This window comes from Heterodontus francisci, chromosome 23 (genome assembly GCF_036365525.1).
Source record: "Heterodontus francisci isolate sHetFra1 chromosome 23, sHetFra1.hap1, whole genome shotgun sequence".
NCBI classification, from domain to species: domain Eukaryota; kingdom Metazoa; phylum Chordata; class Chondrichthyes; order Heterodontiformes; family Heterodontidae; genus Heterodontus; species Heterodontus francisci.
In genome coordinates, this window is record NC_090393.1 from 14,117,405 (window position 1) to 14,138,382 (window position 20,978).

The window sequence follows — 20,978 nt, forward strand, 5'->3', positions numbered from 1 at the left end:
CTATAAAAACAAAGGGGACCGCGGTGACTGCAACAACTACCGTGGAATCTCCCTGCTCAGCATAGTGGGGGGGGGGGGGGGGGGTGTCTTTGCTCGAGTTGCTCTAAACAGGCTCCAGAAGCTGGCCGAGCGCGTCTACCCTGAGGCACAGTGTGGCTTTCGTGCAGAGAGATCGACCGTTGACATGCTGTTCTCCCTTCGTCAGATACAGGAGAAATGCCGCGAACAACAGATGCCCCTCTACATTGCTTTCATTGATCTCACCAAAGCCTTTGACCTCGTCAGCAGACGTGCTCTCTTCAGACTACTGGAAAAAATTGGATGTCCACCGAAGCTACTAAGTATCATCACCTCATTCCATGACAATATGAAAGGCACAATTCAACATGGCGGCACCTCATCAGACCCCTTTCCTATCCTGAGTGGCGTGAAACAGGGCTGTGTTCTCGCACCCACACTCTTTGGGATTTTCTTCTCCCTGCTGCTTTCACATGCGTTCAAGTCTTCAGAAGAAGGAATTTTCCTCCACACAAGATCAGGGGGCAGGTTGTTCAACCTTGCCCGTCTAAGAGCGAAGTCCAAAGTACGGAAAGTCCTCATCAGGGAAATCCTCTTTGCTGACGATGCTGCTTTAACATCTCACACTGAAGAGTGCCTGCAGAGTCTCATCGACAGGTTTGTGGCTGCCTGCAATGAATTTGGCCTAACCATCAGCCTCAAGAAAACGAACATCATGGGGCAGGATGTCAGAAATGCTCCATCCATCAATATTGGCGACCACGCTCTGGAAGTGGTTCAAGAGTTCGCCTACCTAGGCTCAACTATCACCAGTAACTTGTCTCTAGATGCAGAAATCAACAAGCGCATGGGAAAGGCTTCCACTGCTATGTCCAGATTGGCCAAGTGTGGGAAAATGGCGCACTGACACGGAACACAAAAGTCCGAGTCTATCAAACCTGTGTCCTCAGTACCTTGCTCTACGGCAGCGAGGCCTGGACAACGTATGTCAGCCAAGAGCAACGTCTCAATTCATTCCATCTTCGCTGCCTCCGGAGAATCCTTGGCATCAGGTGGCAGGACCGTATCTCCAACACAGAAGTCCTCGAGGCAGCCAACATCCCCAGCTTATACACACTACTGAGTCAGCGGCTCTTGATGGCTTGGCCATGTGAGCCGCATGGAAGATGGCAGGATCCCCAAAGACACATTGTACAGCGAGCTCGCCACTGGTATCAGACCCACCGGCCGTCCATGTGTCCGCTTCAACGACGTCTGCAAACGCGACAAAGTCCTGTGACATTGATCACAAGTCGTGGGAGTCAGTTGCCAGCGTTCGCCAGAGCTGGCGGGCAGTCATAAAGGCGGGGCTAAAGTGTGGCGAAACGCAGAGACTTAGCAGTTGGCAGAAAAAAAGACAAAAGCGCAAGGGGAGAGCCAACTGTGTAACAGCCCCAACAATCAAATTTTTCTGCAGCACATGTGGAAGAGCCTGTCACTCTAGAATGGGCCTTTATAGCCACTCCGGGCGCTGCTCCACACACCACTGACCACCTCCAGGCGCTTACCCATTGTCTCTCGAGATAAGGAGGCCAAAGAAGAATAGGTAAAAACAAAAAACTAAAATTAGGCACCAGTCCAAGTCACAAACTAGCCAGTTCTAGAGATTTATTTGGAACAAATTTCCAAGTTTTACGTTCAATCTGCTCTACAAAACAACTGAATGAATTGGATCAACAACCAGGGTTTTCAAAACACATTCTTACCTTTGTGAAATTCATGATTAATTGCTATCTCTGCATTGTTATACAATGGTAATCTTCGATCTTTTCCAATTATCTGACCGTTTAGGAAGGTACCATTTGAACTGTGATCTTCAATAAATACCACAAATGTGCTTCCAGGACCCTTTTCCTAATTAAGACCACATAAAATAAAATTTTAAAAAAGGAGCTGTATGCCTTAATTTAACATTGTAGGAGGCAGAATTGCCTAGAATTTTTCTAAATTTCAACAAATCTTCATTTGAGATTATGAGCAGAGTAGCACTCCTATCCCAATTCCACACATACCATTTTGTACGTGCGTGGGCTAAACTGACTGCAGGTGCATGTTTCACTTCAAGTCAGCCAACATTTACATTGGTTATTCTTGCTGACCTACAGCTGTGGCAGAAGGAAGCATAGAAAGTAAGGCAGCAATTGAATCATTTACCGGGGAAAAGGTGCCGTAGTAATTGTTCTTTAAATTTAATTTGGAATTTAAAAAAAACATTGATTGCTGCCACTTCGAATTGCACTACCTTGCATTACCATAGCAAACTCTCTACTACAAAAACTATAACCATACCTCAAAGAGAGCACTGTTATCAAAAATCACAAATAACATTAATAGCTTCAATTAAAACCATTGGGAAAGTTCAGTCTTTCATTTAAGAGGGGTACAAAAGAGGCATTCGCCAGGGGCACCCATCACCTTAAAATTGCTGGATTTAGAAAGATTATAAACTTGGCCTATAAGGCTTCATCAAGTAAACCATATTCTGAGAAATAAGGGAAGCCACGTATTAAAGAAATCTAAGCCAGTTACTTCCCACTCTAAGACAAGATGCTTCCCAAAATGTCAGATAACATGAGGAAGAGAATTATTTAAAAAAGTTAATGGAATTGGTTTTATAAATTTACACTGATTGCAATAAAAGGATTTCCAATAAATCCATTGCAACTCTTGTTTTAAATATCCCAAGATTTTTTTTTAAAAAGGAGGGGGGGGGGGGGGGGGGTGGTCAGGGGAAAAAAAAACTGGCAAGAAGTTAGCTCTTGCTTGCCCCTCCTCTGGCCCCACAACCCTTCAAGATATCTGCGCTCCTCTAATTCTGGCCTCTTGATTTTAATCACTCCACCATTGGCAGCCACGCCTTCAGTTGCCTAGGCCCTAAGCTCTGGAATACCTTCCAAAAGCCTCTTGCCTTGCTTTCTTTCCTCCTTTAAGACACTCCCTGAAGCCTACCCCTTGCTCATCTGACCCAATGTCTCCTTATGTGGCTCAGTGTCATATTTTGTTTTATAATGCTCCTGTGAAACACGTTGGGATATTTTATTACATTAAGGCACTATATAAAATATAAGTTGTTATTGTAGATTCCCCAGCACTGGCAGCCATCTGGTCAATCTTCATCTATGTCCCTAGGTAGCAAGGGTTGGCAGGTTCTGCAACTGTGTCGGGCATCACAGCTGATCACAATAAGGCTATTTATTTGGTATTCAAAATTATATTTTGTTATTTTATCAATGATATTCAAAAAAGGCAGTCAAATCAATTTTGTTCTAATAAATCAAGTATTAATGTGTATCTCAGTTTCTACTTTCAGAATAAGACATGGAATAACAAAATGGGCAAAGTGTCATTTGAACTGACACCCAGACTAAGCTCAACCAAAAACATAAAAAGAAAAGCTTCAATGTTGCATTATACTTCCAGCTGAAGTGCTGTCATCGCTTACTCTGATTATTCTGCAGTGCTTCTTGCTGTAAGATTTGAAGTGCTCCTTCCTCTTCAATACCGGATGATCGAAACAATAGTGGCACGACTTATCCCTCCCGAACCAGTATTCATTATTTAAGCAATCTGTGACAGAAAAGACATGTGGGTGGATGAATCAATCTCTCGAATGTTCTCAAAATCCCTTCTAAAATATATCCAAGTATGTTTTGATAGCTCTTATTTAAGAGGAATTAAGGTGGTATTTTACAGCAAGCGCAGTACAACCAGTTATCCCCTTCCCTTGAAGATTCTGTGCCACATGGCTGGCTTTAGCACAATGATGGTCAATATGACCACTGGCAGCCTACCTTTCCTTCACCTGTGGTGCTCAGTAGACCTGCTACTCCATGCATCTCTTGGCCTCCATTTATGGAAGTAGGATGTCCCAGGAACTGGCATTCAGTAGCATTCATTCTGCTTTGCTTTCCAATGAGAAAAAGCGAAGGAACACTATTAGGAAACAGGGGTATCCCAGCAACCACAGAATAAGTGAAGGGACCTATTAAAACTATGTTTTAATCGAGTTATTGATCATTTAGGGATTCTTGCCCTTCTGGGGTTCAAGTGCCACTACCTGATAATTGCCCAGGATGACATTTTTAAGCAGCAAATCAGAAGCTCACTATGTGAGGAAGTGGAGATGCAGATCCACAGCCCATCACTGTGATGGTGGAATGGAGCATTTCAGAACAGTTTGTGATGAAAGGACTAAGGATAGATTCATGGAGAAGTCTGAAGAGACTGTGCTGGAGCAGAAAGAGAATTCCTTGCTGGAGATGTGCTGGCTATAATGAACAGGCAAGAGTGAGCCCAAGGAGAGAAACCATGGTAGTCATGTGAAGCTGGGCCCTGGTACAGAAGGATGCTATGCTCAGTGTCACACGCTGGAGCAGTTGTGGATAACAGGAGGGATAATGCACCATAGCCATGGTCAGAGGATTTGGTTTCTGAATTTGACCAGAGTAATCTTGGTATGTGAACAAGGTGGAAGTTGGACAACAGGGCTTTGGATATGGAGTTGAGGGAGAGGTGGACAGAAGACAACTCGTTTAAGGTCCTTGGAAAGGGAGGAGATTTTGAGGATAGGACAGTAGTTGGAGAAGGATGGATGGATGAATCAAGGGTAAACTCTTTTGAAAAAGGGGCAGCAGTTTTGAAAAGAGAGGAACAGTGCCTGAGCGAAGTGTAAAGATATCCCAAGTGGCTGATGCCATCACTAAGCCTCCTATCCACTGCTTAATTGCATCATTGCTCTGTTCCTACTGGCCAGGTCCCTACTTAAATTTAAATCATGCACAATTCCATGCACTGGCTAAAGTCTCAGTGAATTCTATTTTTCTTATAAAAATACATACGACACATACAAGGCTAGCAGTCAAGAGCAAACACGTGATTCCAACACCAAGGCCTTGACATAAAAAAGGCAAATCCAGAAAATATTCAAATTCAGTGTAATATAAAGTGACATACTTTCCAACACCTTACTCTTGGTATTATAGACATGCAATGATAATTTTCCAATCGTTAATCTTTCAAAAATGGATATATTCACATTAATAAGGATACCATCTGTCAGTATTCAGCAGGACAGCCACTAGATGTAAAAAGGAATAAAATAAGCTTCCAATGGCTCAGCTCTTAACTAGTGAATGGCTGAAGCATACAGGAAGGTTCCGGTTTCAATTCATAGTCTATGCTGAACTAGTTGATTTGGGAAGGGGGGGCCGGGTGTGAGAGAGGCCCAAGCAGCTCAGGAAAGGGAAGGGTAAAATCAACCAGGGGGTTCTTTCTACTCCTGATCAATATTCAACTCTTCCTGCTGGAGTAACTGCATGGACACTGTCATGAAGACCCCCACCTGCCAAGAATGAGGCATATGAATTTCATCATATAAACATTAATTTTAAACTGTTGCTGGAGTGAAGAAATGACTTGTTTTACAAGAGATCACCAGAAACTTGGCTGGAAGAACATTTGCACAGTAAGACAGTGCTTGGAGAGACAAAAGAATTGCTCACTGATTCAATTAACAGAGATTGGTCTGGGCAATGGTGATCCACATCTTGTCGGTGTGAGCTTTGAAATCCAAAAACGCAGAAGTTTGTTTAAACAGTTAGTCACATAACTAACCTGCGGCCAACTTGAAGGTTTGAATTGTGCTCATAGGACAGTTTGAATTCAGACTGCCGTTTGCAACTGAAGCTGGAACAAGAAAGCCTCTCTCCTGGCTGGCGCTCTCTCGCTTTCTCACAAGCCTCCGGACCCACTGAAGTCACGTAATCCTCAAGAGAGAAAAAGACTCCTACATCGATACAAGTTAAAGTGTGCACTGGGCCCCAATGAACAGCAAGGCTTACCGGCAACTAAAGACTCAACATCAAACTCAAAGGACAGTAAATATAAACCCTTCCATTGCCTCAAGCATTTCCCCTTTATTCTTTTCTACTTTTTTTGTCTTTATCTGCGTGTGTTTGTCGCGTATGTGGGCTAGCTTGGTCGTGTCATGTACTCGTTAACCGAATTAGAGTTTAAGATTAATCAACTTCCACCTTGCTTGTTTAAATCTAAGAAACCCTGTCTAATTGATTTATTTGCCTCACAATTGGAAAGAGGTGAATAAGAATTCACTGAGGGGGAACTAAAACACTCAGTTTTTAAGAAGTAAACTCTGTTAAGGTTAGACCATGCAAAGGCTGAGAGGGAATCCAGAGACCCCTAGCTCACCTGGTCGTAACACTAATAGAAGGGAGTTCAGACTCTGTAGCTTGCCAATGTCATGCATCAAGGCTCACAGATGAATAAAAGTGAGGTGTTGCAGAGTGAAATGTGCTCATGGAGCCATATATTCGTGCGGACCCAACAAAATCTCCTTCGCTTGGAACAATTTCTCATACATGACCTATTGCTAGGTGGACTAAACTGGTACTATGAGTTAACATTTCTCTGCGTATACTTTTTTTTTAATTATTCGTTCCATGGGATGTGGGCATCGCTGGCCAGGCCAGCATTTATTGCCTATCCCTAATTGCCCATGAGAAGGTGGTGGCGAGCTGCCTTCTTGAACCGCTGCAATCCATGTGGGGTAGGTACACCAACAGTGCTATTAGGGAGTTCCAAGAATTTGACCCAGCAACAGTGAAGGAATGGCAATATAGTTCCAAGTCAGGATGGTGTGTAGCTTGGAGGGGAACTTGCAGGTGTTCCCATGCATCTGCAGCCTTTGTCCTTCTAGGTGGTAGAGGTTACGGGTTAGGAAGGCGCTGCCTGAGTATCCTTGATGCGTTGCTGCAGTGCATCTTGTAGATAGTACACACTGCTGCCACTGTGCTTCGGTGCTGGAGGGGGTGAATGTTTGCGGATGGGGCGCCAATCAAGCAGGTTGCTTTGTCCTGGATGATGTTGAGCTTCTAGAGTGTTGTTGGAGCTAAATCCATCCAGGCAAGTGGAGAGTATTCCGTCACACTCCTGAGTTGTGCCATGTGGTGGACAGGCTTTGGGGAGTCAGGCGGCGAGTTACTCGCCGCAGGATTCCTAGCCTCTGACCAGCTCTTGAAGCCACAGTATTTATAAGGCTACTCGAGTTCAGTTTCTTGTCAATGGTAACGCCCAGGATGTTGATAGTGCAGGATTCAGCAATCATAATGCCAATGAACATCAAGGGGAGATGGTTAGATTCTCTCGTGTTGGAGATAGTCATTGCCTGACACTTGTCAGCCCAACCCTGGATGTTGTCCAGGTCTTGTTGCATTTCTGCAAGGACTGCTTCTGTATCTGAGGGGTCGCGAATGGTGAACATTGTGCAATCAGCGAACATCCCCATTTCTGACCTTATGATTGAAGGAAAGTCATTAATGAAGCAGTCGAAGATGGTTGGGCCTAAGACAGGAACTCCTGCAGTGATGTCCCGGAACTGGGATGACTGACCTCCAACAACCACAACCATCTTCCTTTGCGCTAGGTATGATTCCAACCAGCAGACAGTTTTCCCCGATTCCCATCGACTTCAGTTTTGCTAGGGCTCCTTGATGCCATACTCAGTCCAATGCTACCTTGATGTCAAGGGCAATCACTCACACCTCAGTACTATTGCCAAAATGTTGTCAGGGCCCATAGCCTTTGCAGTATTCAGTGCCTTCAGTCGTTTCTTGATATCACGTGCAGTGAATTGAATTGGCTGAAGACTGGCATCTGTGATGCTGGGGACTTCAGGAGGAGGCAGAGATGGATCATCACTCCGTACTGCTGGCTGAAGATTGTTGCAAATGCTTCAGCCTTATCTTTTGCACTGATGTGCTGGGCTCCCCCATCATTGAGGATGGAGATATTTGTGGAGCCACCTCCTCCTGTTAGTTGTTTAATTGTCCACCACCATTCACAATTAGATGTGGCAGGACTGCAGAACTTAGATCTGATCCATTGGTTATGGGATCGCTTAGCTCGGTCTATTGCATGCTGCTTGTGCAGTTTGGCACACAAGTAGTCCTGAGTTGTAGCTTCACCAAGTTGAAATCTCATTTTGAGGTATGCTTGATGCTGCTACTGATTGAACCAGGGTTGATCCCCCGGCTTGTTGGTGATGGAGTTGGGGATATGCCGGGCCACGAGGTTACAGATTGTGGTCGAGTACAATTCTGCTGCTGCTGATTTTATTTTATTTAGGGATACAGCACTGAAACAGGCCCTTCGGCCCACCTAGTCTGTGCCGACCATCAACCACCCATTTATACTAATCCTACATTAATCCCATTACCTTCTCACATCCCCACCTTCCCTCAATTCCCCTACCACCTACCTATACAAGGGGCAATTTATAATGGCCAATTTGCCTATCAACCTGCAAGTCTTCGGCTGTGGGAGGAAACCAGAGCACCCGGCGAAAACCCACGCGGTCACAGGGAGAACTTGCAAACTCCCCACAGGCAGTACCCAGAATCGAACCCGGGTCGCTGGAGCTGTGAGGCTGCGGTGCTAACCACTGCGCTGCCCACAGGGCCTCATGCATGCCCAGTTTTGCATTGCTAGGTCTGTTCAAAATCTATCCCATTTAGCACGATGGCAATGCCACACAACTAGATAGACAATATCCTCAGTGTGAAGATGGTACTTCGTCTTCACAAGGACTGTGTGGTGGTCACTCCTACCAATGCAGTCCTGGACAGTTACATCTGCGGCAGGCAGATTGGTGAGGATGAGGTCAAGTACGTTTATCCCTCTTGTTGGTTCCCTCACCACCTGTCGCACACCCAGTCTAGCAGCTATGTCCTTTCGGGCCCGGCCAGCTTGGTCAATAGTGGTGCTACTGAGCCACTCTTGGTGATGGATATTGAGGTCCTCCACCTAGAGTACATTCTGTGCCCTTGCCACCCTCAGTGCTTCCTCCAAGTGGTGTTCAACATGGAGCAGTACTGATTCATTAGCTAAGGGGGCGTGGTAGGGGTTATCAGCAGGAGGTTTCCTTGCCTTTGTTTGACCTGATGCCATGAGACTTCATGGGGTCTGAACTCGGTGTTGAGGACTCCCAGGGAAACTCCTTCCCGACTGTATGCCACAGTGCCGCCATCTCTGCTGGGTCTATCCTGCCGCTGAGACAGGACATACCCAGGGATGGTGACAGTCATGTCTGGGACATTGGCTGTAAGGTATGATTCGGTGAGTATGACTATGTCAGGCTGTTGCTTGACTAGTCTGTGGGACAGCTCTCCCAACTTTGGCACAAGCCCCCAGATGTTAGCAAGGGCCAACAGGGCTGGGTATGCCGTTGTCATTTCATGGCCATCATTAGATTCCAGATTTTTTATTAATTGAATTCAAATTCCACCTTCTGCCATGGTGGGATTCAAATCCATGTCCCCAGAGGAATACCCTGGGTCTTTGGTTTACTAGTCCAGTGACAACACCACTACACCACTGCTTTCCCTCCTTCTTAACTGGGCAATGGTCCAAATAGCTAGCATGGTCCTGATTTGACCCCACTCACCAGTTAAAAGCAGAAAGAAGGAACTGTATGATAATTTGTTTTCAGGCTGCCAGTGAACAGCAGATGGCTATCAAATTTCATTAAATGCACAAAAGCACTGAAACAGGAAACCGAGCATCAAGATGCCTGACTGAAAAGCATTTTTCAAAAAATTATTTTTCAGATAATGAATTCACTAAATAATTTCTATTTTTAGACAAGTCACTGCTCTTAAAGAGAAAGTTAATTTTAGGTGCCTCTCACTGTTCAGAGATAAGCTGCTACTTCAGCTTCTAACAAGATCTTGGCATTTGCTTGGTGAATAACATTCATTTGCTCTTTTGCACTCCTGTAGCATTTTGATCAATCTGGCCTACAAGTCCCAGCAAACAGGAACATGTAATTAAAACTTGGTAACAAAAAATTATTTGCCTGTAGAATTCCTACAAGAAAACAAGAGCTGGACGCACCTTAAATGAAGGTTGAGTCAATGATTTGTGGCTCAAAGCAGCCCATGTATAAAATATGGTAATTTATTAGCAGAAACGTTTACACAACGTCAAAAATATTTCCAAAACTATTTATTACTTGGTGGGCTTCCCAATCTAAAACTCTGCTGTTTCAAGCTTAACTTTAACTTTGAGGTTTACCCGACACCATAAAAATATTTCAAATATTAACATTATTGCAGAATGTTATGACCAAGTAAGAAGGGGTCTAAGGGTTCCCTCTCAGCCTTTGCCTGGTTTAACCGTAACAGGGTTAAATTTTAAACCACCACAAGTAGGTAAGGTGGTTAGGAAGGCACATGGAATACTTGCCTATATTAGCTGAGGCATCGAATATAAGAGCAGGGACATTATGATGGAGCTGTATAAAAACGCTAGTTAGGCCACAGCTGGAGTACTGTATACAGTTCTGGGCACCACACTATAGGAAGGACGTGATTGCATTGGAGAGGGTGCAGAGGAGATTCACCAGGATGTTGCCTGGGCTGGTGCATTTCAGCTATGAAGAGAGACTGGAAAGGCTAGGGTTGTATTCCTTAGAGCAGAGACGGCTGAGGGGCGAACTGATTGAGGTATACAAAATTACTAGGGGCATTGATAGGTTAGATAGGAAGAAACTTTTTCTCTTAGCGGAGGGGTCAATAACCAGGGGCATAGACTTAATGTAAGGGGCAGGAGGCTTAGAGAGGATCTGAGGAAAAATCTTTCACCCAGAGGGAGGTTGGAATCTGGAATGCACTGCCTGAAGAGGTGGTAGAGGCAGGAACCCTCAGAACATTTAAGAAGTATTTAGATGAGCACTTGAAACGCCATAGCATACAAGGCTACGAGCCAAGTGCTGGCAAATGGGATGAGAATAGTTAGGTGCTTGATGGCCAGCACAGACACGATGGGCCGAAGGGCCTGTTTCAGTGCTGTATAACTGACTCTATTTTAGTTCACCCTCAGTGAATCCTTGTTCACTGCCTTCCAATTGTAAGGCAAAGAAATCAGACACGCTTTCTTAGATTTAAATAAGAAAGGTGGAAGTTTATTAACCTTAAACTCTAATTTGGTTAACGACTACAAATATGCGACACGACCACACATGCTCGGTTTCCTGTTTCATGCATACGCAATAAACACATGTAGAGACAGAAAAAGTAGAAACAAATAAAAGGGAAAAGTTTGAGGCAATAGATGGATCGTAGTTACAATCCTTTGAGCTTGATGTTATGTCTTTGGTTGCCATTAAGTCTTGCTGTTCGTTGGGGCCCGGTACACGCTTTAACTTGTTTCGATGTAGGAGTCTTTTCTTTCTCAAGGTTTACGTGTCTTCAGTGAGTCCGGAAGCTTGTGAGAAAGTGAGAGCGCGCCAGCCAGGAGACAGGCTGGCTTGTTCCAGCTTAAATTGCAATCTGCAGTCTGTGTCTTCAAACTGTCCTGTGTCTAATTCAAAAAGCCTGAACCAGCCAGTTAGTCATGTGACCACTTGTGGATTCTATCATCTCAGCAGACCCTGGAATGCGAGCTTCCTTACATCTTTAATGTCTGGTGATCAAAATCCATTTGTTTTAACTGAACCAGGGAGTAGTTCTTTGTCTGTCCAAGCACTGTCTCTCAGTACGCAAATCCCCTTCCAGCCATATGTCTGATGCTCGCTTGTAAAACAAGTAATTTCTGCACTCCAGCAACCGTTTAAAATTAATGTTCATGTGACAAAATTAATATGCTTCATTCTTGGCAGATGGGGGTGTTCATGACAGAGATTAGAGCTTGCAATTACTTTACTCAGTGAGACCTAGTCATTACACCACTTTTGTCATTTACCTTCAGGAATTAAGAAAGCATATGGCCCTCTAGAATTATGCTGGCATCCTTCCATCGACGAAAGATGACTATTCCTGATTCATTAACTTTACTGGTTCTTTCAGGTACCGTCTGCCGTGCTGCACATTTACAACATTTAATGTTTTTATTTCAGACTTCCAGCATTATTTTTAACTTAGAAGAGACACTAGTTATCGCTCTAATCCACGATTCATGTTATACCACACACAGTTCAAAAGTTATTTTATAGCCCTGCCCAGAATTCAATCTACACTCAATTTATTCCACAGCCAAACTCAAAGAATTCAAGATTCAGATAACCACATTCTTCATATCTAGCAGCAAAATGCAGAACATTTCCCAATACAGCACATCAATAGCAAACCAACATTTTTCATAAAATATTCTATTCCCCCATCCACTGCCACAACCCACTTCCCCCTCACATTTGTATGCCATTTAATCCACAACTAATTTTCAGTTTGTTGCACCAAGCAACACCGTGAAACATGAAGCCTCAAATTAGTGTGGCTGGTCAAGACCTTTGCCTGTGCAGCACCCATTTTTATAATGAAAAATGCAAAATTGCTGGGTAGAATTACAGTACAAGATTCCAGTCAATGGTACTATCTTAATGTAAACTCTAATGTATGATAGGATCACTCCCACTCCTCCTGGCTCTACATCAGATGAGTATATTTTAAAACTTAAATAAAAGCAAAATACTGCAGATGCTGGAAATCTAAAATAAAACAAAGTGCTGGAAGTATATATTTTTTTATATTTTAGACCTTACTTTGTTGATTGAGGCCTCATAGGTTACCCCAAAAACGGGTGATGAATGGCATCCTAAGATGGCGGGAAGAAAGTGCAAGCCGATTCTGAGCCAGAAATGCAACACCCATCATATTGGTAAAAGTCTAAAAAAAAAGTGTGCAGTGCCAACACGTGGAACAGACAGTAAATTTACTGAATACGAGTTAGGGAGCCTAATTGTTGTTTCAGGGCCCTGTGCAAGAATTGCTGCCCTCAGAACAACCAGACCTACACGTGGTCTAACGGGCAGTCCTTGAAGGGGCACCTATTAAGCCTCAATTAACAAGTTAAGTTTTAAAATATACTTACCTGAATGTAAAGCTAGGAGGAGGAGGGTTCCTACAGTACATTTGGATAGTAGCATTGACTACAATCTTTGTAATTCCACCCAAGCAGTTTTGCATCTATTTTTCAACACATTTATGGGTTTGTAACAGTTAATACTGCATTTGTTTCTTTAAATACATGCAAGATTTACTTTTTGTTTGCCACAACCTATTTCACATCAAAATGATAAAAGGTGAAAATTGAAAATAAATGAAAAATACCCAGTACAAGAATCAGCATTAGAGCAGCCACAGTATAACTGCAACCACCGGCAAAAGTCAAACTTATAATTTATTTCGTTTAGAAACATTTCTAGTACTTTGTGGATGTCCTTAAGGAAGGAATCCTATGCCCTGAATGCTTATTAACAGGAGTGTTGCATAGCTGACTTTTTGCCCCTTTTGAGTCAATACAAGGGTGAATGAGAAACAAGTATAACTGTCAGTAATAACTCAGAAGCCCACCCAGTGCGCGAAAGCCTGGAGAAAAAAAATTCTCCAGGCCAACTTAGTTTTGAGCACTCAAAATATGTACATTTCCCTGACTTCATATTCAATTACTATGAAGAGATTTAAAAAGGCGTTTTCTTATCGATGTACAGTTCTACAACGTCCAAATATCGATATATAAAAATTGTTTACCCAAGTTCCAAAATCCGTTTTCCAGCGCCCAGAGGCGGCCCCAGGGTTTAGGCGGCTCCTCAACTTCTGGGATGGTAGCAAGATCCTGGGAAGAGATGGAATCCAGGATGACAGTGCCACTGCCTGCTGAGGAGAGGCTGCTCGATCCTGTGGCGCTAGAGGATGAGGCAGACTGAGATTGGGACTGGGATTGAGACTGAGACTGGGATGTATCGGTAACGCTCTCTTTCGACATTGTTGGTGGATACCCGACCAAATCGATAATGGGAGAGTTTGAGAAAAAAGTGGGAACTAAAACAACAGCAAAAAACTTCCACCTAACGTGGTAATTTTTATAAATATATAAAAAAGAAACTTTTAACCCCCACTTTAAAAGGTTTGGCACAGACTTTGACTATAAATTACAGGCGATCTCCCGTGAGGATGGTCATTGTTTATTGTCCAACAATAAAGGGTTGGTGCTAAAACTCAACCCATTGTAGCTTGGTGCTGAGTTTGTTCCCCATCTGTAAAAATCACTGACTGGAATCAAACGCCAGCAATCCCAACTGGACAAATTGAAGAGTTCAAATGTGAACGAATTGTGTAAAGCTACAGCAATTACAATTTAAAAAAGAATGTTAGCAGAAGAAATTGGTTTCCTCCAACAGATCAGTTCCGTCTCTGGCACAGCCTCTTCAGGGCAATGATATGGGGGGGGGGGGGGGGTGATGTGCGACCCCCAAGAAATAATCCCTTAACCTTCTATCTTTTTACAATATCTAATCGATATAATCTTATTTCTTTACATATATATAATAAATTTGCACCATAGAGCTATTTAAATCTCCCCTCTCCTGCTCCTCTACCCTTTCGCCTCCCTCCAGTGCCCAGCTCGCGCCTCCCGGGACGAGCGCGCCAATTCTTCACCTTTGACCTTCCTCCAACTGCTGCCCATGCAACAAGCAAAATAATTTGTAATTCTATTATCTCCTTGCACACAAATAACATCACTTATGATCTTTTAATTCTAAACCCGCGTTACTTTTAATAAAAGCTTTATTTTTAATATATTAAAAAAAATTGTCTTCTACCTCAAAGCATTCTGGGGGAGAGCAACGGCTCGAGTTTTTTTCAATGACTTTTTAAAAAGTGATTTGGTTTCACGCTGTTAAACATCTTTCTCCTCTTACTAGGAATTCAGTAGCTGACAAACGGTGAAAAATAACCTGAGAAATTGTTGGTGGAAAAAAAACTTTTTAGAAAATAGGAATGTTTATGTTCGCCATGGCAACAGGCAAGCACGGGCATGTCAACCTGCGGCCAAGTCCCGCCTTCGATGTTTTGATTGGTCAACGTCCCCCGGCATGGATCGTATTTGAGATGCTATTGGTTGTTTCTTATGCCAATCATTAGATTTTACCGGTTGCCTTGTCATCAATGTAGGGTCAGGTATAGGTGAGGAAATTGCGGCGATTTTATTTTGTGTTTTTTTGACAAATATTATATTTCGGGGATTAAGAGATTTCAATGTTTATATTTGAGGGAATGAAAATGTGACGTGACTGTTTTCTGCTCTCAGTCGAAAGGCATGATGCTGAGTGAGACGTCGTCCAAAGAGAGTGAGTTGGAGTTGCCTTCGGTGGAACTGACACAGGAGGCTTCACAAAATGACTTCAACCAACTCGGGGGCATCCGCAGTAAGCCCCCCAGCAGACCCCGCAACTCTTACAGTAGGGGTAGTGTCGAACCCAAAGTAAGTACAATAGCAAACCGACTGGTATGAAGAAAGAACTCGCATTTATATAGCGCCTTTCACGTCCCCAAGCCACTCAGCCAATGAACATCTTTTGGGGCCCAGTCACGGCCACAATATAGGAAACAGCGAGTTTAATGCCCTCCCCGTAAGGGTAGTGGAAGACGGTCCAATAGTAACTTTCAAAAAGGAAGTGAAAAAAAAACTTGAATCTTTTATTTCCCCACTTGACAGTAAATGAAGTGTAGTCAGTGTTGTAGGAAATGCGGCAATTTGTGCGCAACAAGCTTCCAAAAAAGCGATGTAATAATGACCAATCTGTTTTTGTCATGTTGATTGAAAGATAAATATTGAATTGGATAAATATTTGAAGGGGGGAAATTGCAGGATTATGGGGAAGGGACACCAATTGGGTTATTTCTTTCAAAGAGCTGGCACAGGCACAATGGGCTGAATGGCCTCCTTATTGTGCTGTAACATTCAATGAAGTGCACAGACAGCAAGATCCAACAAATAAATTAAATACATGACTAGATAATTTTTTTAGTGATATTGGTTAAGGGATAATGATTAGCTAGAACACTAGAGAAAACGTCCCTGTTTTTCTTCGAATGGTACCGTGAGAGATGGACAGGGCCTTGGTTTAGCAATTTGCTGAAGTACAGCATTGTCATTAGGTCTAGTTTGAATATTTGGAAGAACATCCTATAGAAAATATTGTGCCTAGCTAAAGAGAGTTCTAATGTGCTGGAATATACTTCTGTGATATTCATAGTTCATCACTTACAATTACTCTCACTAGTATCATTTTCCATGGTTGACCTGCAACCACTCTAGTTTTATAAAGCTCTCAAAGTGCTTGCTGAAGTCACAACCCATGTTTGGAAGGGCATTATGTACGATTGTACTGCTGGGTATTTTTCACAGTTCAAACAGACACAGTATGAACCTTTCATCCATGTAGCATTGTGCTTTGTTACAAACTACAGCAATGACTTGAAATATTGCAGCATTCAATTTCCACTAGCATGACTGGGAAAGCAAACTTTCTGCCAGTGGAGTTCTGGAAGGCATGAAAGAATATTATAGGTTGATTTTCCGTCCATTGTGTTATCACTTTCCACCACCACCTCCATTGCAGATTCTGCTAATGGCTCAGCAAGTGTATCCAGTGAGTAACTGAACCATACAGAGCACAAATTTACAGATTATACTTAATCTATGCTGAATTATCTGATTGCAAACAGGATAGCAATAGCAGTGCTTTTTGATGTCCCTGCAGTAGAGAGGAGAAAATCAATCAGAGTTCCTGTGGCTGTGCTACAAACGGAAAGTGTGTGGATGTCTGTTGAGGACAGGGTGATGTAGGAGCAGGAAAAAGCCATTCAGCTCCTCAAACCTGATCTGCCATTCAATGTGAACATGGCTGATCTACCTTCCTTGGTTCCATATTCCTTACTACCATTAGCTAACAAAAATCTCTCAATCTCAGTTTAGGTATTTTCAATTGGCATAGCCTCAATAGCTTTTTGGGGAGAGTTCTCCATTTCCCCTACTCTGTGTGAAGAAGTGCTTCCTGGCATCACCCCTGAATGGGGTGATTTGATTGAAGTTTAAGATTTTAAGGGGAACAAATAGGTTGGAGAGAGAGAAATGATTTCCGCTGGTTGGGGAGGTCTAGGACTAGAGGGCATAGTCTAAAAATTAGAGCCAGAACTTTCAGGAGTGAAATTAGGAAACACTTCTACATACAAAGGGTGGTTGAAGATTTTTTAAATTCTTTCAGGGGATGTGGATGTTACTGGCATCGCCAGCATTTGTTGCCCTTCCTTAAGTGCCCTTGAGAAGGTGGTGGTGAGTTGCCCTCTTGAACCACTGCAGTCCATCTGGTATAGGTACACCCACAGTGTTGTGATGAAGGGAGTTCCAGGTTTTTGACCCAGTGACAGTAAAGGAACAGCAATATAGTTTCAAGTCAAGATGGTGTGTGACTTGGAGGAGACCTTGCAGGTGATGGTGTTCCCATGCGTATGCTGCCCTTGTCCTTCTAGGTTGCAGAGGTCACAGGTTTGGAAGGTTCTGTCGAAGGAGGCTCTCCAAGTTGTTTTGCTGCATCTTGCTGATGGTACTCACTGCTGCCACTGTGCACCGGTGGTGGAGGCATTGCTGATCAAGTGGGCTGCTTTGTCCTGGATGGTGTCGAGCTCTTGAGTGTTGTTGGAGTGGCACATATCCAGAGAAGTGGAGAATATTCCTTCACACTCCTGACTTGTGCCTTGTAGATGTTGAACAGGCTTTGGGGAGTCAGGAGATGAGTTACTTGCTGCAGAATTCCTAGCTTCTGACCTGCTATTGTAGCCACAGTATTTATATGGCTGGTCCAGTTAGATTTCTGGTCAATGGTAGCTCCCCAGGATGTTGATAGTGGGGATTCAGTAATAGTAATGCTGTTGAATGTCAAAGGGAGATGGTTAGATTCTCTCTTGTTGGAGATGGTGATTGCCTGATACCTGTGTGGCACGAATGTTACCTGCCACTTATCAGCCCAAGCCTGAATGTTGTCCAGGTCTTGCTGCATGTGGACACAGACTGCTTCAGTATCTGGGGAGTCGCAAATGGTACTGAACACGATGCAATCATCAGCAACCATCCCCACTTCAGATGTTATGTTGGAGGGATCTCTCTTCCACAAACTACAATTGATGCTTGATCAATTGTTAATTTTAAATCTTAGATTGATAGATTTTTGTTAATCAAAGATATGAAGGGATTTGGGCAAGGTAAGTGTATGGAGCTCGGTTGCAAATCGGCCATAATCTCATTAAATGGTAGAATGGGCCCAAAGGGCTAAAAGGCCTTCTTCTGTTCCTATGCTCCTATGTTAAGTTTATGCCCTTTTGTTCTGGACTTTCCCACCAGAGGAAATAGTTTCTCTCTATCTCCCTATCAATTACTTTTCATCGTGTTAAGCACTTCAATGCAATACAAGCCTAGTCAATGCCATCTGTCCTCCTTTAATCTTTTTAGACCCGGTATCATTCTGGTGAATATATGCTTCCAAGGACAATGTATGCTTCCTGAGGTGTGGTGCCCAGAACTCAACAATATTCCAGATGCAGTCTAACCAGAACTGTACACAACTGTAACATAACTTTCACCCTTTGTCATCCAGCCCCTGTATTCTTCCTTTAATAAAATAACCTGCCAGTGCTTAATGTCAAGTTTCATATGTAAATAATGCCCACGTTCGTTCCAATAATCCTGTATCCTAACAAGGAACCAATGTCTGCAGGAAAGAAGAGGAAGGGAGAAACTTGGCAAGAAAAGAGTCAACCTTCCCCTTAGTGGAAACTGCCATGTGCCCCGATTGATCAAGCTAAGACTAAGAACTTGCTATATAGTTGCTTTTCTCTGTTTTCCAAGTGAAGTATGAAAATACTATAGCATTCAGAATCATTGTCCTTTTTATCAGTTGAGACTGGGCATATAATAGGCTTGTGATTTGCTGGTATATTTCCAGTAACTGAGGCTGGGTAATCAATCTGATCTCACTCCCATTTTAAACTTTCCAGACAATTGCTAGAAAACATGCCAGTCATCAGGTAAAGGAGTATAAGGAAGAAATCTGCATAATTACGCCACATTCCAACATAACATCTGACAAATCATTTGAGTTTTCTGATGATGAGATGCTAAGTGAGGGAAGACTAGATACAGATCTGGATGGTAAGAGAAACTGACAATGCAACTTGATTCATGTGAATCCCAAGATATGCTTCATTTTTTTTAAACTATGTGATGTACAAATGAAGATATTGAAACTTCATCCAAGCTATATATGATATGAAAGTTTGAAGGACTGCCCAAGAGCTAGTCTCAATGCCTTAGTGGGTAATTATACTAAAATAAAAGTAAAATACTGCAGATGCTGGAAATCTGAAATAAAAACCATGTGCTGGAAATACTTCAGTTCTGATGAAAGTTCAAAGACCTGAAATGTTAAATCTGCTTCTCTCTTCACAGATGCTGCCTGACCTGCTAAGTATTCCCAGCACTTTCTGTTTTTATTATGGGTAATTCCACTGCCTGTTGTGGCACTGAACCATACAGAACAATAAGATACCAGGCTAAATCCGCAGTTTGTTTTGAATTAGATAACGTCTGGGTTGGGAATATGAGCACAATTGGCTAGGGAGGGGGGAAATCGATCCAGGTTTTCACTTCTGTTCGCAGTATAGGGACTCCTGCTGTTACGTGTACAAATGTGGATGTGCAAGATCATACTGGGCTCTGCTGTATCATTTCCCCATCCCTTCACAGTTGAATATCCTGATGGCACTCATTGCCCAAGCAAAAAATGAAGCATGGTTACTTGACTGAGGTACGATTAGGACTTTACAACAGGAGGAAGGGAAATATTGGCAAAAAGCTTAAAACCCAGTATGAACTATATACAGTCAAAAGGAGATTTTCATCACTTTCAAAATAGGGTAAACGCACTGTTTGGTATGACCCGCCCTTTACAGAACAGAAGAGTAAAGGTTTCATTCTCAGTTTATGGATAGGTGGGCTGCTTTCAGCTGGCATAACTGGTTGCTTTCAGTTTTCCGAGGGAGGGAAGGGGGGGAAAAAAATCATGGATCCCACTCCTGATCAGTCCAGATGTCTAATGACCATCTAATTATCCATCAGGGAGGGAGGATGGGGTGGTAAGCAGGACCTCTTTGACATACGAGTGATTCCAAAATGTCATCTCTGCCGATGGAAGTTTGAAACCAACTGAATCGTCTGTAGGAGATTTGGTAATCGGATTTTTGAACCAGTACTCGTGGCTACTGTTGATTAACCAGTTAACTGTGTTCAGTGATGGAACCTGGAGGGGTGGATAAGAATTCTTGCATGCAACTCCAGATCACCCTGTAAGTCACTGTCGCAGTACCTAGGATGGTGCAAGCTGGACATGTCCTGGGATGCTTTTCAATGCATTGTACTGGGAAGCTGTGCAGCATTAATTTGTTACTCCAACTGTGCCCTGGCACAAACCTGAAGGGCCCTAAGCCTTGCTACAGCCAATCTGCACCAAAGCTTTCTGGATTTCGGTAAATGGTTCTGCCCTTATGGGGAGCTATGAGCTGGATTTAGTGTTTGAGGCGAGACTACCAGCACTGAGCTGAAAAGGTGGGGGAAGCCCCCTCTGCCTTTTTATGCCCCCCCCCACCGAAGCGATACGCCGGTCTATTTCAATCAAAGTTTCAGGAGCCAGGATCCTTGTTCCTTAAAAGAACGGGATCCCGCCACCTTCAGTTGCCAGCCAATCGGAGGGCCGGCAGCTCAGCAGTATCGGGAATGCCACCAGGAGTGGTGGCCACTGTCGGTACTGCAGAGGCTTCGGACCCAAGGTGAGTGAGGTAGGGTCTCCTGGGCTAATCCAGAAGGCCCCAGTGAGGGGGAGATGGGGGAAGTGGTCATATAATTCAGAGATAGGTGGGTCCCATGGGGTAAACTGGTTTCTGGCAGGGGTCCTCCATGGGAGGAAGGCACCCCCCCCCCCCCACCCGCACCCCAAGCCCGCAGGGAGGGCACCTCGTTTTACAAGGCATTGTCTCTGCATGGCGGAGGCCCCCGCCACTGGTAAGATCCCAGTG

General features: G+C 43.5%; 2 protein-coding genes across 6 annotated transcripts in view; one reads left to right on the forward strand and one right to left on the reverse strand.

Annotated features, from left to right (window-relative positions):
- Positions 1–14,478, reverse strand: part of chek2 (checkpoint kinase 2) — a 47,372-nt gene extending 32,894 nt beyond the window's left edge. For 3 of the 4 annotated variants that reach the window (XR_010977222.1, XM_068054705.1, XM_068054704.1), the window contains exons 1-3: positions 13,599–14,478; positions 3,500–3,624; positions 1,764–1,911 (exon numbers count right to left, since the gene is read on the reverse strand). Coding sequence is in view for 3 of the 4 variants with exons in the window: in XM_068054705.1 (XP_067910806.1) it covers positions 1,764–1,911; positions 3,500–3,624; positions 13,599–13,833 (508 nt within the window). In the remaining variant the exon portion in view is untranslated. Of the gene's footprint in view, positions 1–1,763; positions 1,912–3,499; positions 3,625–11,814; positions 11,934–13,598 lie in introns of all 4 variants that reach the window. The other variant, XM_068054706.1, reaches the window with a different exon arrangement.
- A 479-nt stretch (positions 14,479–14,957) lies between these two features.
- Positions 14,958–20,978, forward strand: part of lrrc74b (leucine rich repeat containing 74B) — a 56,956-nt gene continuing 50,935 nt past the window's right edge. Inside the window, exons 1-3 of one of the 2 annotated variants that reach the window (XM_068054697.1) lie at positions 14,958–15,035; positions 15,160–15,333; positions 18,906–19,059. In XM_068054697.1, coding sequence (XP_067910798.1) covers positions 15,169–15,333; positions 18,906–19,059 — 319 coding nt within the window. In that variant the 5' untranslated portion in view covers positions 14,958–15,035; positions 15,160–15,168. Of the gene's footprint in view, positions 15,334–18,905; positions 19,060–20,978 lie in introns of both variants that reach the window. The other variant, XM_068054698.1, reaches the window with a different exon arrangement.